This window comes from Somniosus microcephalus, chromosome 8 (assembly GCF_052327205.1).
Source record: "Somniosus microcephalus isolate GS21.2 chromosome 8, FLI_Smic_1.0, whole genome shotgun sequence".
Lineage (NCBI taxonomy): Eukaryota > Metazoa > Chordata > Chondrichthyes > Squaliformes > Somniosidae > Somniosus > Somniosus microcephalus.
The window spans coordinates 257,751,086-257,775,489 of record NC_140994.1 but is presented as its reverse complement, the minus strand read 5'-3'; the positions used below and the strand labels follow the sequence as shown (position 1 = coordinate 257,775,489).

Sequence of the window (24,404 nt, the reverse complement as noted above, 5' to 3'; positions counted from 1 at the left end):
AGAGGACACTAAGAATATCCCAACACTGGACAAACAGGGGGCTATAGGGGGGGAGGAGCGAAACACGATCAAAATCACGAAGGAAGTGCTACTCGGTAAAATAATGGGACTCAAGGTGGATAAATCACCTGGACCTGATGGCTTACATCCTAGGGTCTTGAGGGAAGTGGCGGTAGGGATTGTGGATGCATTAGTAATAATTTTCCAAAACTCCCTGGACTCAGCAAAGGTCACGGCAGACTGGAAAACTGCTAATGTAACACGCTTATTTAAAAAGGGCAGTAGACAGAAGGCTGGAAACTATAGACCGGTTAGCCTAACATCTGTGGTAGGTAAAATTTTGGAGTCCATTATTAAGGAGACAGTAACAGGACATTTGGATAATCATAATTTAATAGGACAAAGTCAGCATGGTTTTATGAAGGGGAAGTCATGTTTGACAAATTTGCTGGAGTTCTTTGAGGAAGTAACATATAGGGTGGATAAAGGGGAACCAGTGGACGTAGTGTATTTAGACTTCCAAAAGGCATTTGACAAGGTGCCACAGAAAAGATTATTGCTTAAGATAAAAAATCACGGGATTGGGGGTAATATTCTGGCATGGATTGGCTATCTAACAGAAGGCAAAGAGTTGGGGTAAATGGTTCATTCTCAGACTGGCAATCAGTAACTAGTGGTGTTCCGCAGGGGTCAGTGCTGGGTCCCCAACTCTTTACAATCTATATTAACGATTTGGAGGAGGGGACCGAGTGTAACATATCAAAGTTTGCAGATGATACTAAGATGGGAGGGAAAGTAGTGAGTGAGGAGGACATAAAAAACCTGCAAGGGGACATAGACAGGCTAAGTAAGTGGGCAGAGATTTGGCAGATGGAATACAATACTGGAAAGTGTGAGGTTATGCACTTTGGCAGGAAAAATCGTAGAGCAAGTTATTATCTTAATGGCAAGAAACTGGAAAGTACTGAAGTACAAAAGGATCTGGGGGTCCTGGTGCACGAAACTCAAAAGGTTAGTATGCAGGTGCAGCAAGTGATTAAGAAGGCCAATGGAATGTTGGCTTTCATTGCTAGGGGGATAGAATATAAAAATAGGGAAGTATTGCTTCAGTTGTACAAGGTATTGGTGAGACCGCACCTGGAATACTGCATACAGTTTTGGTGTCCATACTTAAGAAAAGACATACTTGCTCTCGAGTCAGTACAAAGGAGGTTCACTCGGTTAATCCCGGGGATGGACATATGAGGAGAGGTTGAGTAGATTGGGACTCTACTCATTGGAGTTCAGAAGAATGAGAGGCGATCTTATTGAAACATATAAGATTGTGAAGAGGTTGGATCGGGTGGATGCAGGGAGGGTGTTCCCGATGACGGGTGAAACTAGAACTAGGGGGCATAGTCTTAGAATAAGGGGCTGCTCTTTCAAAACTGAGATGAGGAGGAACTACTTCAATCAGAGGGTGGTAGGTCCATGGAATGTGCTGCCCCAAAAAGCTGTAGAAGCTACATCATTACATAAATTTAAAACAGAAATAGACAGTTTCCTAGAAGTAAAGGGAATTAAGGGTTACGGGGAGCGGGCAGGAATTTGGACATGAGTCTAGGTTCGGATCGGACATGGCCCTGTGGGTAGCGGAGCGGGCCCGTGTAGCCTGATCCTGCTCCTATTTCGTGTGTCTAATTCTGTTAGATTCAGGAGATGGTTCTGTGATAGTAGGTTGGCGGTTAGGATCAGGTCAGCCATGATCTTATTGAATGGCGGAGCAGGCTCGAGGGGCCGATTGGCCTACTCCTGCTCCTATTTCTTATGTTCTTATGTAAGCCGACAACTTGAGGCACCGAGCTTCTTTTGGTGCAGCTATTGTCTTGCATGGGTCAATACTGAAGGATGCACCGGTCGTCAGATCAACTCAGGTACAGAATCTGCATTCAGTGTACAAATCTAATTTGTGCATCCCCGATTCCCTTTGCCCCTCCCTAAACCTCACTCTCCTCCTTTAAAAGCGCTCCTTAAAATCTGCCTCTTGACCAAGCTTTCGGTAGCCTGTCCCAACGCCTCCTTCGGCTCGGTGTCAATTATTGCCTATTACACTCCTGTGAAGTGCCTTGGGTAGCTTTACTACGTTAAAGGCGTTCTATAAATGCAAGTTGTTCCTCACCTGTTTTCTACATTACAACAGTGACTACACTTCAAAAGTACTTCATTGGCTGTAAAGCACTTTGGGACATCCTGAGGTCATGAAAGGTGCTATATAAATGCAAGTTCTTTCTTTACCCCCTTATATGTCAATGTTCATGTTTGATTTTGAACACTTTATCGTCCTTTATTTGGCCATCTAGGGACCATACGATTGTCCAGTGGTACTACCATATCAGCTAAAGAGCACGGCTTTTCATCCTTTTACTTGTTCTGAAATGAACAGCCTAGTCTATTTTAGAGAGCCTGCTTGCGTGATGTCAACAAAATTAAGCACTGTAGGCTCCTGGGAAACCTCAAAAGGAAAGCATAAAAGTCCCAGAGAGGCCAGATTAATCAACACAATGCTTGCTAACTCAATGTCTCTCTAAGCTGTGGAGGATGCCAGGTACTTTGTCTTAAAAAATGTCTGCCTTGGCTCAGTAGGTAGCGCACTCTCCCCGGAGTCAGGAGGTTCAAGGCCCACTCGAGAGGTTTGAGCACTAAATCTAGACTAGCACTTCAGTGCAACACTGAGGGAATGCTGCACTGTCGGAAGTGCCGCCTTTCAGATGAGACATTAAACCTGACGTCTGCCATCTTAGGTGGACGTAAAAGGTCACATGGCATTTTCAAAGAAGAGCAGGGGAGTTCCCAGAGACTCAGCCAACATTTAACCCTCAACCAAACAGATTATCTGCTCATTTACCTTGTTGATATTTGTGTGACCTTGCTATGCACAAACGAGCTGCCACTTTTCCCCACATTACAACAGTGACTATACTTCAAAAGTATTTAATTGGCTGCAAAGCGCACTGGGGCATCCTCAGGTTGTGAAAGGCACTGTATAAAGAATATTCAGCTGGTGAACATGAACTGGCACATGGTCAGAGTTTTTATACACTATGGGAGTAGGGGACTGTGTACTGCACCGCACCGCATATCTATGCCAGTAGTTATACTCTCACGGTGAAAGCGGAATGAGGAATATCCTGATTCATAGTCTTTAACGAGCAAAATACATTTTGCATTTGTTTTATAAACATTATTGAAAAGTAGATACCAAATATATTGGGCTCACTCTCTGTTTCATATTGAAACTGTACACATTATATTGCTGCATTATGAAGTACAATAGCTCTAGTGCCTTGTCTGGAAACATTCAGGTGACTCGCGTTTTTGATGGATGGCAGAGACTGGAATCAGCTACATTTATGGAGTGCAGAGGATGGTTAGTTAAAAGCACAAACATTGTTTGCTGTTATAAAACTTTAGAAGGCAGATATTCTCATTTTGTTTAAAAATAGCACATTCATTCCATGAAGAGGAGATGAACTAGAAACACGTATTGAGACTAGCCATTCTTCCAATGCAGCATTTCAATCGAGTCCTCTTGTAGGTTTCCATGATCTGTATGCACAGACATGGGATTTCTTTTTTTAAACAGACATCAAAGCTTAAACCTCAGCTGCAACCTCTGAACGAGATCTGACACTACGCAAAAATCGCTTTCAAAATTAGTAACCCACACGTTGGTGAATCCCTATCGTTTCTATTACCTGACTGGGTTATTGTTCAGAGAAACCCGCAAGGACTCCAAACAACTTAGCAGCTGGTGCTCTCGTACTCCCGACTTCAATTCTTGGATGTACATCACCGCTGATCTGGAACTTTCCTTCTGACTTTGCCCCTAAAAAAGGGAAAAAAAATTCCACTTGAGAAAGACTTCACCCCAGGTCGAGGGAGGTAGAATTCAACACACAGCAGGACTTCGTGCTACTGTGGCGGAGCCACCACAGGACTCAGAGCAGTTGTACATAATTCCTTTAACAGCAATATAGTTACTGTCTGTGCCTGTACCTTTAATTACACTGTTTGACTGTACAATGCCCAGTTACCTTTACAGCACGTGATGACGTCATGCCGTTAGTCACGTGATGCCCCAATGGCAGGACGAACGTGATAATGTCATGACGTCAGTCTCCTGATCAGGGGATCAGTCCTCGTGGAGCCCTCAAGGAGAATAGACCTGTTATTGATGTGTCCTAGCAGCTTCCAGTTTAAACTCGTTTGATTTCATTAAAGTTCATTAATTTAATTACCTGAGTCGAACTCAGTCTTTTTGATAGGAACCTCCGTTCCTACAATACCTCTATTTTAACCGGAAATACGCATCAGTCACTTACTCATCGAGGTATCCCTGGCTTTCGCTGGCTGGGCGAAAAAATGCATTGAGTTGACTTGCTCGCTATTTTAAGAAGCTAACATTCTTTAATAAAGCTCTATGACCCTCAGTACATAACTGAGTGTCCAGAAAATAGCAGCCAATGACTATTTGACAAATCTTTGGCTGAACTCTGCACTGTTAAACTCAGAAGAGGAGCAAGCCCCAATCAGCAGATGACCTACCACTTAACAAGGGTCAACCAATCACCGTTAACTTGTGTGTATGTTCCTTCCGTACAAGAAAAGACAGCCATCCATGGCTAAGTAAAGTAATAAAGGATAGTATCCGACTGAAAACAAGGGCATATAAAGTAGCCAAATCTAGTGGGAGGATAGAAGATTGGGAAGCATTTAAAAGCCAGCAAAGAATAACTAAAAGATTAATTAAGAAAGGGAAGATAGATTATGAAAGTAAACCAGCAAAAAATATAAAAACAGACAGCAAGAGTTTCTACAGTTATATAAAAAGTAAAAGGGTGGCTAAAGTGAATGTTGGTCCCTTAGAGGACGAGACTGGGAAATTAGTGGTGGGGGAACATGGAGATGGCAAAAACATTGAACAAATATTTTGTATCAGTCTTTACAGTAGAGGACACTAAAATTATCCCAACACTGGACAAACAGGGGGCTATGGGGGGGGAGGGCTAAACACGATTAAAATCACTAAGGAGGTGGTACTCGGTAAGATAATGGGACTTAAGGCAGATAAATCCCCTGGACCTGATGGCTTATATCCTAGGGTCTTGAGAGAAGTAGCGGTAGGGATTGTGGATGCATTGGTGGTAATTTTCCAAAACTCCCTGGATTCAGGAACAGTCCCAGCAGATTGGAAAACTGCTAATGTAACGCCCTTATTTAAAAAGGGAGGCAGACAAAAGGCTGGAAACTATAGACCAGTTAGCCTAACATCTGTGGTTGGTAAAATGTTGGAGTCCATTACAGGAAACTTTCTGGTATCCGGCACTGACGGGACCGAGCTGGTGCCGTTAGATCAAAACTGCCGTATAATCCAGCCCTAATGTTGAAACATACAGAGCTTTTCAGCTCCGTGTGAATCAACAAACCCTGTTGCTTAGCAACAGCTTCAAAACAGTCGGCTGCAGCTGCAAGCGTCTCTAGCTGAAGCTGTTGCTTAGCTACAGACCTTACAGAGCCTGACTGGGGAAAAAAAAGCAACGAGAAGTAAAAAAACCTATAGAAAACGGCTCCTGAATTTTGCCGGTAGATAGAGCTTTCCGGACTTTTAACCTCCGGTTAAATGAAAGTTTCCTGTATTAAGGAAGCAGTAACAGGACATTTGGATAAGCATAATTTAATCGGACAGAGTCAGCATGGTTTTACAAAGGGGAAGTCATGTTTGACAAATTTGCTCAAATTCTTTGAGGACGTAACAAACAGGGTGGATAAAGGGGAACCAGTGGATGTGGTGTATTTGGACTTCCAAAAGGCATTTGACAAGCTGCCACACAAAAGATTACTGCACAAGATAAAAAAATCACGGGATTGGGGGCAATATACTGGCATGGGTGGAAGATTGGCTATCTAACAGAAAACAGAGAGTTGGGATAAATGGTTCATTCTCGGGTTGACAATCAGTAACTAGTGGTGTTCCGCAGGGGCCAGTGCTGGGACCCCAACTCTTTACAATCTATATTAACGATTTGGAGGAAGGGACCGAGTGCAACGTATCCAAGTTTGCCGTCGATACAAAGATGGGAGGGAAAGCAGTGAGTGAGGAGGACATAAAAAACCTGCAAAAGGACATAGACAGGCTAAGTGAGTGGGCAAAAATTTGGCAGATGGAATATAATGTTGGAAAGTGTGAGGTTATGCACTTTGGCAGAAAAAAATCAAAGAGCAAGTTATTATCTAAATGGAGAGAAATTGCAAAGTGCTACAGTACAAAGGGATCTGGGGGTCCTGGTGCATGAAACACAGAAGGTTAGCATGCAGGTACAGCAGGTGATCAGCAAGGCCAATGGAATCTTGGCTTTTATTGCAAGGGGGATGGTGTATAAAAACAGGGAAGTCTTGCTGCAGTTATACAGGGTACTGGTGAGGTCACACCAGGAATATTGCATACAGTTTTGGTTTCCATATTTAAGAAAAGAAATACTTGCTCTCGAGGCAGTTCAGAGAAGGTTCACTCGGTTGATTCCGGAGATGAGGGGGTTGACGTATGAGGAAAGGTTGAGTAGGTTGGGCCTCTACTCATTGGAATTCAGAAGAATGAGAGGCGATCTTATCGAAACATATAAGATTGTGAGGGGGTTTGATCGGGTGGATGCGGTGAGGATGTTTCCACTGATGGGTGAGACTAGAACTAGGGGGCATAATCTTAGAATAAGGGGCTGTCCTTTCAAAACTGAGATGAGGAGAAACTTCTTCACTCAGAGGGTAGTAAATCTATGGAATTTGCTACCTCAGAGAGCTGTGGAAGCTGTGACATTAAATAAATTTAAAACGGAGATAGACAGTTTCCTAGCTGATAAGGGAATAAGGGGTTACGGGGAGAGGGCAGGGAAGTGGACGTGAGTCTAAGATCGGATCAGCCATGATCCTATTGAATGGCGGAGCAGGCCCGAGGGGCCGTACGGCCTACTCCTACTTCTTATGTTCTTATGTTCTCCTTCCCCGAGTTGTATAACTGTAAGAAAGCTATTTGTGCATGGCCAGTAATAAACCAATTTGGTAAGAGTTTTAAACTGCACAAAATTCAGTAACTTCTTTCCAAAGTAATTACTACGTTAACCAAGTAGTTGGCGATTCTTCCTCTGCAATAGCTGTGAAATGAGGATAGTTGTTGAACTGAAGGCCAAGAACAATCTGTGCTCAATTCCCCAGTACAAGCAGCTGTCCTTTTGCAAATGACATTCCTAAAAAGGACTTTTCTGTGCTCAAGATTAGGAAGGCTACTGCTGGACAATGGTATCTTTTCCTTCCAGTTTGGCATCAGTTCCTTCATCAAGCTCATCGCGCTAGATTCAGATTAAAGTTCTCTCTACCCTCACAATGTATCTTAATCTCAACCATAGACAAACAAGCCCCATTTAACTTGGATGCATCTTTCCATTTCTTGTACTAGTCATCCTACAATTCCCGAGTGAGACCGTCCCATTCCCAACCTCTCCTTCTCCAAGAAATGCAGTCGCCTCTCAAATAATTGCTCACCTTTCTCGCAACTCCATGTTTGAATCTCTGACCCTGCCACAGCACTGAAACAGCCCTATTCAAAGTTACAAAAGGCACCCTCTGCGACTGCCACGGTGAGAGTGGTGCATTATCCAGCCTCAACTTCCCTGTAGCATTTGACATGGTCAACCACACCATCCTCCCCCAACTTTCCAGCTTAAATGGGACTGCCCTTGCTTGGTTCTACTCTTACCTATCTGGTCAGAGCCTGAGCATCTCCAGCAACAGCTTCTCTTCAAAACTCTGCACCATTACCTCTAGAGACGGTCCCCACCCACCAAGGATCTAACCTTGGCCCACTCCGCATCTTTATTTACATGCTACCACCTGATGACATGGGTTCAACTTCCACATATATACTGATGACACCCAGCTCTACTTCACCAGCACCTCTCTCGACCCTTCATCTGTCTCCGTGATGTCAAACCATCTGATCTTGGATGAACTGTTATTTCCTCCAGTTAAACTTCTTAGGCAGTCCCTCGGAACCGAGGATGACTTGCTTCCACACTAAAAATGAGTTCGCAGGTGACTGATGAGTCCAATGCGGGACCTACAGTCTCTGTCACAGGTGGGGCAGACGGTGGTTGAAGGGGCGGGTGGGTGGGGTGCTTGAGTTGACGTGCGCTCCTTGCGCTTGGCTTCCGCTTGCTCCCGGCGAAAAGACTCGAAGTGTTCGGCGCCTTCCCGGATGCTTCTCCTTCACTTTGTACGGTCTTGGGCCAGGGATTCCTAGGTGTCGGTGGGGATGTTGCACTTTTTCAAGGAAGCTTTGAGGGTGTCCTTGAAGCGTTTCCTCTGTCCACCTGGGGCTCTCTTGCCGTGTCAGAGCTCAGAGTAGAGCGCTTGTTTTGGGAGTCTCGTATCGGGCATGCGGACGATGTGGCCCATTCATCGGAGCTGATCGAGCGTGGTCAAAGCTTCGATGCTGGGGATGTTGGCCTGAGCAAGAACACTGACGTTGGTGTGCCTATCCTGCCAATGGATTTGCAGGATCTTGCGAAGGCAGCGTTGCTGGTACCTCTCCAGTGCTTTGAGGTGCCTGCTGTACATGGTCCATGTCTCTGAAGTATACAGGAGGGCAGGTATCACTACTGCTTTGTAGACCATGAGCTTGGTGCTGGGTTTGAGATCCTGGTCTTCAAACACTCTCTTCCTCAGGCGACCAAAGGCTGCACTGGCACACTGAAGGCGGTGTTGGACTTAGTCATCGACGTCTGCCCTTGTTGACAGTAAGCTCCAGTTAAACATAAGGAAGAGTAAAGCCATTGTCTTCAGCCCACCACCCAGTCACAAATTCTGTACCCTTGCCACCGGCCATTGTCTCAGGCTGAGCCAGACTCTTCGCAACGACAGTGTGCTTATCGACCCTGAGCCGAGCTTCTGATCCCATATTTGCTCCATCGCAAAAACCGAATACTTCCACCTCCGTAATATCACCGGTCACCACCTTTGCCTCATCCCATCTGCCCCATCTATACAATGGTGTCACCTCCGGACTCAACTATTCCAATACTCTTCTGGCTGGCCTCCGATGCCTCACCCTCTGTAAAAACCCACCTCATCCGCTGCTTCCCGCACCACGTCCCACTCAGCCAACACTGCTGCCCTAGCCGACTACATTGGCTCCCGATCCCCCACGTCCCACTCAGCCAACACTGCTGCCCTTGCTGACCTACATTGGCTCCCGATCCCCCACGTCACACTCAGCCAACACTGCTGCCCTCGCTGACCTACATTGGCTCCCGATCCCCCACGTCCCACTCGGCCAACACTGCTGCCCTCGCTGACCTACATTGGCTCTCGATCCCCCACGTCCCACTCGGCCAACACTGCTGCCCTCGCTGACGTACATTGGCTCCCGATCCCCCACGTCCCACTCGGCCAACACTGCTGCCCTCGCTGACCTACATTGGCTCCCGATCCCCCACTTCCCACTCGGCCAACACTGCTGCCCTCGCTGACCTACATTGGCTCTCGATCCCCCACGTCCCACTCGGCCAACACTGCTGCCCTCGCTGACGTACATTGGCTCCCGATCCCCCACGTCCCACTCGGCCAACACTGCTGCCCTCGCTGACCTACATTGGCTCCCGATCCCCCACTTCCCACTCGGCCAACACTGCTGCCCTCGCTGACCTACATTGGCTCCCGATCCCCCACGTCCCACTCGGCCAACACTGCTGCCCTCGCTGGCCTACATTGGCTCCCGATCCCCCACGTCCCACTCGGCCAACACTGCTGCCCTCGCTGACCTACATTGGCTCCCGATCCCCCACGTCCCACTCGGCCAACACTGCTGCCCTCGCTGACCTACATTGGCTCCCGATCCCCCACGTCCCACTCGGCCAACACTGCTGCCCTCGCTGACCTACATTGGCTCCCGATCCCCCACGTCCCACTCGGCCAACACTGCTGCCCTCGCTGACCTACATTGGCTCCCGATCCCCCACGTCCCACTCGGCCAACACTGCTGCCCTCGCTGGCCTACATTGGCTCCCGATCCCCCACGTCCCACTCGGCCAACACTGCTGCCCTCGCTGACCTACATTGGCTCCCGATCCCCCAGTGCCTTCAGTTTAAAATTCTCATCCTCCTGTTTATATTGCTTCACACCAATTGCTATATCTGTAACTTCCTCCAGCCCTCCAACCCCTCCTCAGAACTCTCCGTTCCTCTGACTTTGGCCTTTTGTGCATCTCCCCCCACATCGAGCCTTCAGCCCTCTCGGCCCTAAACTCTGGAATTCCCTCCCTAAATCTGTTTGCCTTTCCACCTCCCTCTTCTCATCCATTTGACCAAGCTTTTTGGTCACGTCGCCTGCTTTCGCTCGATGTTCATTTTTGTTTGATCTGTGAAGCACCTCGAGATGTTTTCCTAGGTTAAAAGGTGCTATATAAAATGTATGTTATCGTATCATTCAGGCAGATGTCAATCAATTATTACTGTCATTGTAGGAGTCAATGCAACAAGACCAAGCAATTAAATGTTAATTAATGTTGGGGACTAATATGTCCACTCAATGGTGATGAGCTAAGTTAACTTGTGTGGGGACATCCCTCTGAAATGCATATAAATCACAAGTTTAATCCCTCCACAACTGAAATACGTCTGTGGAAAAAGTCTGAATATATTAAGAGTGCAAAAAAAACAGGATCCCAAAGTGCATCTTAATGAAGTTATGACATGGACACATAAGTCTTGAAATTAGAATCCACAGAACCTCAAGTTCAATATCGGTTAGTAGTACAGTACTTACTGCTTTGGAGGTATGCAGGTACTGTGAAACCATTTCTCTTTTTATCATTATATCTTTGTTTCTCAATGGCCGTTGTTTTTCTTCATTCAAATTCATGTCAAGCTGTTAAAAAGAATAAAGATCACAAAATTACTTCTTAAATGGAAATTAGCGGTTGGGATTATTGATATCTTACAACTGTTTCTAACTCACACCGAGGTACAAATCTACAGGGCCGACTGCCCTCCAGCACTTTGCCTGTGGCCAGTGCTCGGGTGAATCTAGTCGGAGAATGCCTTCAGGCTATTCAACAGTAGGAGCATCACTTCCGAGCTTACACAGAATTTATACAGCACAGAAACAGGTCATTCGACCCAACTGGTCCATGCCAGTGTTCGTGCTCCACACGAGCCTCCTCCCACCCTTTCTTCCTCTGACCCCATCAGCATAACCTTTTATTCCTTTCTCCATCGTGCTTATCTAACTTCCCCTTAAATGCATTTCTGCTATTCGCCTCAACTAGTGGAAGCGAGTTCCACATTCTTACCACCTAAAGCAAATCTGATTATCACTGTTATTTAGCGTTATTTGTCAAACAACGATATTTACACAATAAACTGAAGGGCGGTTGCAAGTTTTGGGCCAGCATTATACATTTTCCCAGATCCTGTTCTTACCAGGCCCCAATCAGGGTTTGAACCCAAGACCTTCTATGTGGCTCAATAGTGGCCTAGTTACCCACTGAGCCATCTAAGGCATTCAAATTGGTTTGCTTCAAAGTGATTAGAAGCTCACTTCATAGAATAATACAGCACAGAAGGAGGCCATTCGGCCCATCAAGTCCGTGCCCGGCTCTTTCAAAGAGCAACCCAGTTAGTCCCACTCCCCCGCTCTTTCCCCATATCCCTGCAATTTTTAATCCTTCAAAGTATTTATCCAATTGCCTTTTGAAGGCTACTATTGGATCTGTATCCACCGCCCTATCAGGCAGCGCATTCCAAATCCTAACCACTCGCTGCGTAAAAAAGTTTTTCCTCATGTCGCCTCTGGTTCTTTTGCCAATCACCTTAAATCTGTGCCCTCTGGTAGTCGAGCCTTCTGCTACTGGAAACAGTTTATCTTTATTTACACTATCTAAACCCTTCATGATTTTGAACACCTCAATCAAATCTCCTCACTTCTAGAACACTGGTAATTTACAGCTGAATTTTTCTTGTAATATAAATTCATATCTTATCTTATTAAAAGGGATGTCCTGCAATTTTATGTAAAACATAAAATAAGAACATGGGAAAAGGCTGGAAAAATACCATCAGGTCCATTAATGCTCACGCTATCTGTTAGCTGTTTCATGCATCACCCTCCCAGAGTAAACAAAATAAAAGGAGATAAAAACTCTAACCAATTACAGGAGGGGGAAAAAAAAATCTGGGAAATCCGCACCACCCACCACCCCCCAATGCCACAAGATAATTAAGGAAACTTCAGGAAACCATGGTTATTCAGGAATCATCACGAGGGGAAACTCAACTAGCTCCTTCCCCAAATACAAGACAATATCCTCGTCACTCAAAAACTTAACAATTCAAAATGCTGCAAATGCACGACGAGTCTGCCAGCATGCGGAGAGAGAAAAGACAGGTTAATGTTTCAGGTGGCGAGCCTTTGTTGAAGCTACCCGTCTCTACCTCAAACGTCAACCAGCCTTCTCTCTCCTCTGCTCGCCTCCGCTCTTTGATGCTTATATTTCAAATTTCCAGCATTTTTTTTTTAAGGTTTTAATCCATCCAATACCAAGTTATGAAAGGCCAACGAGCAAAGCACCTACCAACATCTGCTCAAACAGGTCGAGCACCTCTTTATCGGTCAGCGACAACAGCGCAGAAGATTGGGTTTCGTAAATTGCCGTTGCTGACGGGTGTCTTGCATGAACGTACGGCTTCTCCTTCTCCTTCTTCCGTATGCTGGTGAACCGTTCCAGCTGCAAGACAGGGTCGGAAAAGAATTAAACGTACTGTAGATTCCCCCCCTTAGCCTTTTCACAAGTACATCTCTGCAGCAAAATCTGTGTCTATCTGGGTCATCACCATCTGTGCGTCACTTTCCCGCTGCCTCGTTGGTTCAGCTCGTTTTTATCCCTTCTAACTGGTGAATAACAACATTTAAAAAAAAAACAATCATACCATCCAAACCCCTTTCCCCAATTGTATTTCTCAAATAAATTATACACAATCAAGAAAAGAATATGCACAACTGCCATGGCATAGCCTTACCCTAACCAACTATGTAACCTTAAAACTTATAACAAAAAAAATTCAGGAAAAAAGTCAAACTTGAGTATCCCAGCTTCCAATTACCGTAACTTTCCTGTATTATGATCCAAGCTGCCCAGCTCAGCCCTATGCCGTATTCAGCAACGGAATATGGCAGAGCTGAATTATACAGAGTGTACAATTTGGGAATTTGGAAAGAGTGGGAATTCGGAGAAGAGATTGCTGCTTTTTTGTCTACACTACTTGTAGTGCTTTGTGATACAGGTAGATATTTAATTTCATTACCCATAACTTAATCTAGATCAATTAAGTAGTCAAGAAACTAACCTGTAAACCAAGTTACTTAAATACAAATTTAATTAAATAGAACAAGGTCATGTCGGGATGGCAGTGCATGTGGGAGTTTGTGGAGAGCATTGTGATCCCGGACAACCACGTTTGCAGTAAGGGCCTGCATCTTGAGGAACTTCAGCTCAGAGTTGTTGAGCTGGAGTCTGAGGTGCAGACATTGCGGGGATTCAGGGATGGGGAGAGTTACCTGGGCACTTTGATCCAGGAGGCAGTCACACCCCTGAGGTTAGGTAGTGGTACAGGTCTGGTTAGTGGTCAGGGACAGGAGGGTGTGACTGCAACTCAGGCAGGTAAGGGGGCCCCAGGTGAAGTGCTGGAGGAGCCTCGGTCTTTGCCCTTTTCCAACAGGTATGAGGTTCTTGCTGCCTGTGTGGATGAGGGAAAAGCCTGCAGGATGGATGAGCAAGCTGACCACGGCACCATGGTGCAGGAGGCCATTCAATTGGGGGGGGATTGAAAGGGAATGTAGTTGTGGTAGGGGACAGTATAGTCAGGGAGATAGATACTGTTTTCTGCAGCCGCGACCGGGAGTTCCAAAGGTTCTGTTGCCTGCCCGGTGCCAGGTTAAAGACGTCTCCTCGCAGCTGGAGAAGAGCTTGGAGTGGGAAGGGGAGGATCCAGTTGTCGTGGTCTATGTAGGAACCAACATAGGTAGAACAAGGAATGAGGTTCTGCTGAGAGAGTTTGAGGAGTTGGGGTCCAAATTAAAAAGCAGAACCTCAAAAGGTAATAATCTCTGGATTGTTACCTGAGCCACGTGCGAATTGGCATAGGGACAAACAGATTAGAAGGTTAAATGCATGGCTCAAAGAGTGGTGTGAGAGGCAGGGGTTTTGCTTCATGGGGCACTGGCACCAGTACTGGGGAAAGAGGGAGCTGTTCCGTCGAGACGGGCTCCACTTAAACCGGCTGGAACCAGTGTCCTGACGAATCGAATAACTAGGGCAGTAGACAGGGCTTTATACTAATGGGTTGGGAAGGATTCAGGAAAGAGTAAATTTAAAAGCAGCGAGAGAAATTCCAAGGCTCTAGAGCAGAGCAGAGTTTCGGGTAAAAATAAGCAGAGTGGGTCAGGAAGGGACAGAGAGAGCAACAAAGGTGGCTACGGTGACATCAGGGAAAACTAGAAAAAAGTCAAAGACAAAGGCACTATGTTTGAATGTGCTAAACATTCGCGACAAAATAGATGAATTAATAGTGGAGATAGAAATTAATAGGCTTGATCTAATAGCCATTATGGGGGGGTGGATCCAAAGTAACCAAGGTTGGGAACTAAATATTCCAGGATACTTAACTTTTATAGGCAAAATGGAAAAGGAGGAGGGGTAGCCCTGATCATAAAGGATGGGGTAAAGAAAGTAGAGAGAAAGAATCTTAGCTCCAAAAATCAAGAAGTAGAATCAATTTGGGTGGAGCTAAGGGGCAGAAAACATTGGTGGGAGTTGGTTATAGGCCCCCAAATAGTAGGTGTAATGTAGGGCAGAGTATAAAGCAGGAAATTAGAGGCGCATGTAACAAGGGTAATACATGTAAGAAGTCACACAACACCAGGTTATAGTCCAACAGCTTTATTTGAAATCACAAGCTTTCGGAGCGCTGCTCCTTCGTCAGGTGAAGTGAGGAGTTGCATATAAGCACAGCATATATAGTCAGAGAGTACTGCCAGATGATTACAGGTAATCTTTCTAACTGCCCTTTATCGCACCTCGGCAGAGAGATAATCACAGCAATCACAGGTGTGAATGGTGTCCAAACAGGTCAGTCAGGAAAACATTACATCAAAGAACAATGAGGTGGGGTCACAAGGGGTCAAATGTTGCAGATGCTGGGGTCTGTATGAAAAACAAAAAACAAACAAAAAACTATTTTTTGCTGGAAATCACAGCAGGTCCGGCCGCATCTGTGTAGAGAGAACAAGCCAACGGCGACTCGAGTCTGGATGACTCTACGTCAGGTGGGGTTACATGTAGCGTGACATGAACCCAAGATCCCGGTTGAGGCCGTCCTCATGAGTGCGGAACTTGGCTATCAGTTTCTGCTCAACGATTTTGCGTTGTCATGTGTCTCAAAGGCCGCCTTGGAGAATGTCCTTGACTGCTGAAGTGTTCCCCGACTGGGAGGGAACACTCCTGCCTGGCGATTGTTGTGCGGTGTCCGTTCATCCATTGTCGCAGTGTCTGCATGGCTTACCCCTTATCCTTAGACTGTGACCCCTGGTTCTGGATTCCCCGGCCATCGGGAACATCCTTCCTGCATCTAGTCTGTCTAGTCCTGTTAGAATTTTATAAGTTTCAATGAGATCCCCTCTCATTCTTCTAAACTCCAGTGAGTATAAGCCCAATCGACCCAATCTCTCCTCGTACGTCATTCCTGCCATACCAGGTATCAGTCTGGTGAATCTTCGCTGCACTCCATTCATGGCAAGAACATCCTTCCTCAGATAAGGCGACTAAAACTGCACACAATACTCAAGATGTGGTCTCACCAAGGCTCTGTACAACTGCAGCAAGACATCCTTGTTCCTGTACTCGAACCCTCTCGCTATGAAGGCCAACATACCATTTGCCGCCTTAACCGCCTGCTGCACCTGCATGCTTACCTTCAACGACTGGTGCACAAGGACACCCAGGTCTCGTTGCACTTCCCCTTCTCCCAATCTATTGCCGTTCAGATAATAATCTGCCTTTCTGTTTTTGACACCAAAGTAGATAACCTCGCATTTATCCACTTTATATTGCATCTGCCAGACTTCTTACAGAAACTCAGCACCCACGGACCAGTTGAACCAGGAACACTCCTCGCCACGATGACGACATCGCTGCGACAGCCTCAGTACTCAACACCAACAACAGCCAATCTCCAGACGCCATCCTACAACTCATCCTTGACCACAATGTCTTCACCTTTGACAACCAGTTCTTTACCCAAACACACGGAACAGCCATGGGGACCAAATTCGCACCCCAATACGCCAACATCTTCATGCACAAGTTCGAGCAAGACTTCTTCGCTGCACAGGACCTCCAACCAACGCTATACACCAGATACATCGACGACATCAAAGGTTGTAATCTCTGGATTACTCCCCGTGCCACGTGCTAGTGGGTATAGGAATAGGAAGATAGAACAGATGAATGCGTGGCTAAAGGGATGGTGCAGGGGGGAGGGCTTTAGTTTCCTGGATCACTGGGTCTGCTTCTGGGAAAGGTGGGACTTGTACAAGTCGGACGGTTTACACCTGAACCAGAGGGGAACCAATATCCTTGCGGGGAGGTTTGTTAGCACTGCTGGGGGGGGGGTTTAAACTAACTTGGCAGGGGGATGGGGTACAGAGTGGAGCTATAGTAGGGGGTGATTTACAGCCAAATACAGAGGAAAAAACAAGTCAGCTGGGAAGGCAGAGCAAATATGTAAAGGCAAAAGGGAATATGGCAGGGCTGGAAGGCATTTATTTTAATGCAAGGAGTCTTGCAAATAAGGTGGATGAACTGAAGTTGTTGTTGAACACATGGGAGTACGATATTGTTGCTATCACGGAGACATGGTTGAGGGAGGGTCAGGACTGGCAGCTCAATATTCCGGGGTATAGAATCTTCAGGCGAGACAGAGGGGGGTGTAAAAGGGGAGGGGGTGTTGCAATATTAATTAAGGAGTCAATTACTGCTGTAAGGAGGGACGATATATTAGCGGGTTCCTCTAATGAGGCCATATGGGTAGAACTTAAAAACAAAAAGGGGGCAAGCACTTTGCTGGGAGTGTACTATAGGCCCCCAAACAGTCAGGGGGAGATAGAGGAACAGATATGTAGGCAAATCTCAGAGAAGTGCGAAAATAATAGGGTAATAATAGTGGGGGATTTCAACTTCCCCAATATAAATTGGGATAGTCAGAGTGTGAAAGGCTTAGAGGGTGCAGAATTCTTAAAGTGCATCCAGGAGAGCTTTTTGAGCCAACATGTAGAAAGTCCCACAAGAGAGGGGGCGGTACTGGACCTAATTCTGGGGAATGTAGCCGGGCAAGTGGTGGAAGTATCAGTAGGAGAGCATTTTGGCGACAGTGACCATAATTTGGTGAGATTTAAGGTGGTCATGGAAAAAGACAAAGACGGCCCGGAAATAAGGGTTCTAAATTGGGGGAAGGCCGATTTTAATATGATAAGGCAGGATCTGGCCAAAGTGGACTGGGAGCAGCTACTTATAGGAAAATCCACATCAAAACAGTGGGAGACTTTCAGAAGGGAAATAGAGAGAGTACAGCGCCAACATGTTCCTGTAAAGGTCAAGGGTGGGACCAACAAGCAAAGGGAACCTTGGATGACAAGGGATATACAAAAATGCATTAGAAATAAAAGGGGGGCTTTTGGCAGTTACATAGATACATAGATACATAGAAGATAGGAGCAGGAGTAGGCCATTCGGCCCTTCGTGCCTGCTCCGCCATTCGATGAGATCATGGCTGATCCTTTAATTCAGTATCCCGTCCCCGCCTTCTCTCCGTAACCCTTAACCCCTTTTGCCCGTAGAAATATATCTAATTCCCTCTTAAATATATTTAATGAGCTGGCGTACACTGCCCTCTGTGGCAATGAGTTCCACAGGTTCACCACTCTCTGAGTGAAGAAATTCCCCCTCATCTCTGTCCTAAATGGTTTAGCCCTTATCCTTAAATTATGTCCTCTAGTTCTGTTCTCACCCGCCAAGGGAAACATTCCTTCTGCATCCAGTCTGTCTAGACCTGTCAGAATTTTATACACTTCTATGAGGTCCCCTCTCAATCTTCTAAACTCCAGTGTGTACATCCCTAAACTACATAGTCTCTCCTCATAGGTCATTCCCGCCATTCCTGGTATCAGCCTGGTGAATCGCCGCTGCACCCCCTCCATGGCAAGAACATCCTTCCTCAGATGAGGCGACCAAAACTGTACACAGTACTCGAGGTGTGGTCTCACCAGTGCCCTGTACAGCTGCAGCAAGGTATCCCTGTTCCTGTATTCTAACCCTTTTGCTATGAAGGCCAGCATACCGTTTGCCTTCTTGACCGCCTGTTGCACCTGCATGCTCGCCTTCAGTGACTGGTGTACAAGAACACCCAGGTCTCTCTGTACTTCCCCCTCTCCCAATCTATTGCCATTTAAATAATAATTTGCCCTCCCGTTCCTGCACCCAAGGTGGATAACTTCGCACTTGTCCACATTATAGTGCATCTGCCATTTATCCGCCCAATCGCCCAGTCTGTCCAAATCGCTCTGGAGCTTCCTGGTCTCTTCCTCTGAGCCCACCCCCCCTCCTAGTTTAGTGTCGTCTGCAAATTTGGAAATGCTGCATCCGACTCCCTGATCCAGGTCATTAATGTAAATTGTGAACAGCTGGGGGCCCAGGACAGATCCCTGTGGTACCCCACTTGTTACTGCCTGCCATTCAGAAAATGAGCCGTTTATTCCAACTCTCTGTTTTCTATCTGACAGCCAGTTCCCTATCCACGCCAAAACTTTCCCCTTTATCCCATGAGCCTCAATTTTCCATGCTAATCTTTTATGTGGGACCTTATCGAAGGCCTTTTGGAAGTCCAGGTACACCACATCTACTGGCTCTCCCCCATCTATTCTACCAGTTACTCCCTCAAAAAATTCCAATAGATTAGTCAAGCACGATTTACCCTTTGTAAATCCATGTTGACTCTGTCCTATCCTGTCCCCATTTGCTAAGTGCTCCGCTATTTCATCCTTAATGATGGACTCCAGCATTTTGCCCACAACTGATGTAAGGCTTACAGGTCTGTAATTACCTGCTTTTTCCCTACCCCCCTTTTTGAATAGTGGGGTAACGTTAGCTACCCTCCAATCCATCGGTACTGTTCCCGAGTCTAATGAATTCTGAAAAATCATCCTTAGTGCATCCGCTATCTCTAGGGCCACCTCCTTCAGTACCCTAGGATGCATGTTATCAGGCCCTGGGGATTTGTCCACCTTCAATCCCTTTAGCTTCCTTAACACCATATCCTTAGAGATATTGATTTGCGTCAGTTCCTCCTTTGCCAATGTCCCTATTTTTCCCGATATCCCAGGGAGGTTTTTTGTGTCTTCCTTCGTAAAGACTGACCCAAAGTATGCATTTAGTTGATCTGCCATTTCCTTATTTCCCATTATATATTCCCCCGTATCTGACTGCAATGGACCAACTTTGGTTTTCACCAGTCTTTTCCTTTTGATATACTTATAAAAGCTTTTGGAGTTAGTTTTTATATTTTCCGCCAGCTTGTTTTCGTAAGCTATTTTGCCCCTCTTGATTATGCCCTTTGCCCTCCTTTGCTCTATCTTAAACTGTTCCCAATCTTCCGCTCTGGCGCTTTTTTTGGCTATTTTATACGCCCTATCTTTGGATTTTATGCTGTCTCTAATTTCCCCTGTTATCCACGGTTGAGTCACCTTTTTAGATTTCCTTTTATGCCAGATTGGTATAAACAATTTTTGCAATTTTGTCATTCTATCTTTAAATGTTTGCCATTGTTTATCTACCTCCAGTCCTCCCAGGAACGTTGTCCACTCAGACCTACTCAGTTCCCGTCTCATGGCATCATAATTCCCCTTGTTTAAATTCAGGACCTTAGTCTCTGAGTCAATTTCTTCGCTCTCCATTTCGAGTGAGAAATCGATCATGTTATGATCGCTCTGACTAAAGACTAAAGACGAAAGAAGCCCTAGAGGAGTATAAAAAGTGCAGGGGCATACTTAAAAAAGAAATTAGGAGGGCGAGGAGGGGCCATGAAATAACACTGGCGAGCAAAATAAAGGAAAATCCTAAGATGTTTTATAAGTATATTAAGGGCAAGAGGATAACCAGGGAAAGGGTAGGGCCCATTAGGGACCAAAGTGGCAATCTGTGTGTAGAGCCAGATGATGTAGGCGGGGTTTTAAATGAATTTTTTGCATCTGTGTTCACTATGGAGAAAGACGATGCAGACATAGAAATCGGGCAAGGGGACTGTGACATACTTGAACATATTAGCATCGAGAGGGAGGAGGTGCTAGCGGTTTTAGCAGGCCAAAAAGTGGATAAATCCCCAGGCCCGGACGAGATGTATCCCAGGCTGCTGTGGGAGGCAAAGGAGGAGATTGCAGGGGCTCTGACACAAATTTTCAGAACCTCTCTGGCCACAGGGGATGTACCAGAGGACTGGAGAACAGCTAATGTAGTACCATTATACAAGAAGGGTAGCAGGGATAAACCAGGGAATTACAGGCCAGTGAGCCTAACATCTGTGGTAGGGAAATTATTGGAAAAAATTCTGAGGGACAAAATTAGTCTCCACTTGGAGAGGCAAGGATTAATCGGGGGATAGTCAGCATGGCTTTGTCAAGGGTAAATCATGTCTGACAAATCTGATTGAATTTTTCGAGGGGGTGACTAGGGGGGTGGATGAGGGAAATGCTGTGGATGTGGTTTACATGGACTTCAGTAAAGCCTTTGACAAAGTCCCGCATAGGAGACTGGTCAAGAAGGTAAGAGCCCATGGGATCCAGGGTGCCTTGGCGCGTTGGATCCTAAACTGGCTGAGTGGCAGGAGGCAGAGGGTGATGGTCGAAGGTTGCTTTTGTGACTGGAAGCCTGTGTCCAGTGGGGTACCTCAGGGATCGGTGCTGGGTCCCTTGTTGTTTGTGATCTACATAAATGATTTGGATGAGAATGTAAAAGGTATGATCAGCAAGTTCGCAGATGACACGAAAATTGGTGGGGTGGTCAATTGCGAGGAGGAAAGCCTTAGGCTACAGGACGATATAAACGGGTTGGTCAGATGGGCGGAAAAGTGGCAAATGGAATTTAACCCTGAAAAGTGTGAGGTGATGCATTTTGGACGGACAAATAAGGCAAGGGAATACACAATGAGTGGTAGAACCCTAGGAAGTACAGAGGGTCAGAGGGACCTTGGTGTACATGTACATAGATCCCTGAAGGCAGCGGAACAGGTAGATAAGGTGGTTAAAAAGGCATATGGGATACTTGCCTTCATTAGCCGAGACATAGAATATAAGAGCAGGGAGGTTATGATGGAGCTGTACAAAACGCTGGTGAGGCCACAGCTGGAGTACTGTGTGCAGTTCTGGTCGCCTCACTATAGGAAGGATGTGATTGCTTTGGAGAGGGTGCAGAGAAGATTCACCAGGATGTTACCTGGGATGGAGCGCCTCAGCTATGAAGAAAGACTAAACAGGCTGGGGTTGTTTTCCTTGGAGCAAAGAAGGCTGAGGGGGGACCTGATTGAGGTATACAAAATGATGAGGGGCATAGATAGGGTAGACAAAGAGGAACTTTTCCCCTTAGTAGGGGGGTCAATAACAAGGGGGCATAGATTCAGGGTAAGGGGCAGGAGATTTAGAGGGGATTTGAGGAGGAACATTTTCACCCAGAGGGTGGTTGGAATGTGGAACTCACTGCCCAAAAGGGTGGTAGAGGCAGGAACCCTCACAACATTCAAGAAGCATTTGGATGAGCACTTGGAATGCCATTGCATACAAGGCTATGGACCAAATGCTGGAAAATGGGATTAGACTGGACAGGGATGGATGGGCGGCGCAGACACAATGGGCCGAAGGGCCTCTTTCTGTGCTGTAAAACTCTCTGACTCTAACTCTATGACATTTTCTTCCTATGGACCCACGGCGAAGAATCACTGAAAAGACTACACGATAACATCAACAAGTTCCATCCCACCATCAAACTCACCATGGACTACTCCTCAGAATCGGTTTCATTCTTGGACACACGAATCTCCATCAAAGACTGACACCTCAGCACTTCACTCTACCACAAGTCCACGGACATCCTCACGATGCTCCACTTCTCCAGCTTCCACCCTAACCACGTTAAAGAAGCCATCCCCTATGGACAAGCCCTGCGAATACACAGGATCTGCTCAGACGAGGAGGCACGCGATGAACACCTACAGACGCTGAAAGATGCCCTCGTAAGAACGGGATATGACGCGCGACTCGTCGATCGACAGTTCTGACGGGCCACAGCGAAAAATCGCATAGACCTCCTCAGAAGACAAACACGGGACACAACCAACAGAGTACCCTTCGTCGGCCAGTACATCCCCGGAGCGGAGAAACTACGCCATGTTCTTCGCAGCCTTCAACATGTCATCGATGACGACGAACACCTCGCTAAGGCCATCCCCACGCCTCCACTACTCGCCTTCAAACAGCCGCCTAACCTCAAACAGACCATCGTTCGCAGCAAATTACCCAGCTTTCAGGAGAACAGCGACCACGACACCACACAACCCTGCCACGGCAACCTCTGCAAGACATGCCAGATCATCAACACAGATACCATCATCACACGCGAGGACACCACCCACCAGGTACATGGTACATACTCATGTGACTCAGCCAACGTTGTCTACCTCATACGTTGCAGGAAAGGATGCCCCGGAGCATGGTACATCGGCGAAACCATGCAGACACTGCGACAATGGATGAACGGACACCGCACAACAATCGCCAGGCAGGAGTGTTCCCTCCCAGTCGGGGAACACTTCAGCAGTCAAGGACATTCAGCCTCCGATCTTCGGGTAAGCATTCTCCAAGGCGGCCTTTGAGACACACGACAACACAAAATCGTCGAGCAGAAACTGATAGCCAAGTTCCGCACTCATGAGGACGGCCTCAACCGGGATCTTGGGTTCATGTCACGCTACATGTAACCCCACCTGACATAGAGTCATCCAGACTCGAGTCGTCGTTGGCTTGTTCTCTCTGCACAGATGCGGCCGGACCTGCTGTGATTTCCAGCAAAAAAAGTTTTTTGTTGGTTTTTCATACAGACCCCAGCATCTGCAACATTTGACCCCTTGTGACCCCACCTCATTGTTCTTTGATGTAATGTTTTCCTGACTGACCTGTTTGGACACCATTCACACCTGTGATTGCTGTGATTATCTCTCTGCCGAGGTGTGATAAATGGCAGTTAGAAAGATTACCTGTAATCATCTGGCATTATTCTCTGACTATATAAGCTGTGTCTTTATGCATCTCTCCACTTCACCTGATGAAGGAGCAGCGCTCCGAAAGCTTGTGATTTCAAATAAAGCTGTTGGACAATAACCTGGTGTTGTGTGACTTCTTACATTTGTCCACCCCAGTCCAACACCGGCATCTCCATATCAAGGGTAATACAGTAATCATGGGGGGGGTCTTTAATCTACATATAGACTGGGCAAACCAAATTTGCAGTAATAGTGTGGAGGACAAATTCATGGAATGTAAAGAAGATAGTTTTCTAGATCAGTATGTTGAAGAACCAACTAGGCAACAGAGAAAGGGTTAATTAATAACCTTGTAGTAAAAGGGCTCCTAGGAAAGACTGACCATAATATGATAGAATTTTATGTTAAGTTTGAAAGTGATTTAGTTAAATCCGAAACTAGGGTCTTAAATCTAAACAAAGCAAACTATGTAGATATGAGGGGGCGAGTTGGCTAAGGTAGATTGGGAAACTAAATGAACAGGTAAGATAGTAGATGAGCAATGGCTAGCATTTAAAGAATTAATACATCATTTACAACAAATATACATTCCTTTAAGGCACAAAAACCCCACAGGAAAAGTGGTCCAACCGCAGCTAAGAGAAGTTAAAGATAGCATTAGATCAAAAGAGGCTTATAATGTTGCCAAAAAGAGCAGTGAGCCTGAAGATTGGGAGAATTTTAGAATTCAGCAAAGGAGGACCACGAAATTGATAAAGAAAGGGAAAATAGAATACGAGAGTAAACTAGCGAGAGACATAAAAAGACTGTAAAAGCTTCTATAGATATGTAAAAAGGAAAAGATTAACGCAAGTAAATATGGGTCCCTTACAGGCTGAGACAGGAGAAATTATAATGGGGAATAAGGAAATGGAGGAGAAATTATACAAATACTTTGGGTTGGTCTTCACGGAAGATGCAAA

At 46.0% G+C, this 24,404-nt stretch overlaps 1 protein-coding gene across 1 annotated transcript in view; it reads right to left on the bottom strand.

Moving 5' to 3' along the window:
* diaph1 (diaphanous related formin 1) overlaps positions 1-24,404 on the bottom strand; it is a 432,569-nt gene that overhangs the window by 312,375 nt on the left and 95,790 nt on the right. The window contains exons 3-5 of the mRNA XM_085995955.1: positions 12,660-12,812; positions 10,853-10,954; positions 3,735-3,865 (exon numbers count right to left, since the gene is read on the bottom strand). Coding sequence (XP_085852081.1) covers positions 3,735-3,865; positions 10,853-10,954; positions 12,660-12,812 — 386 coding nt within the window. The remainder of the gene's footprint in view (positions 1-3,734; positions 3,866-10,852; positions 10,955-12,659; positions 12,813-24,404) is intronic.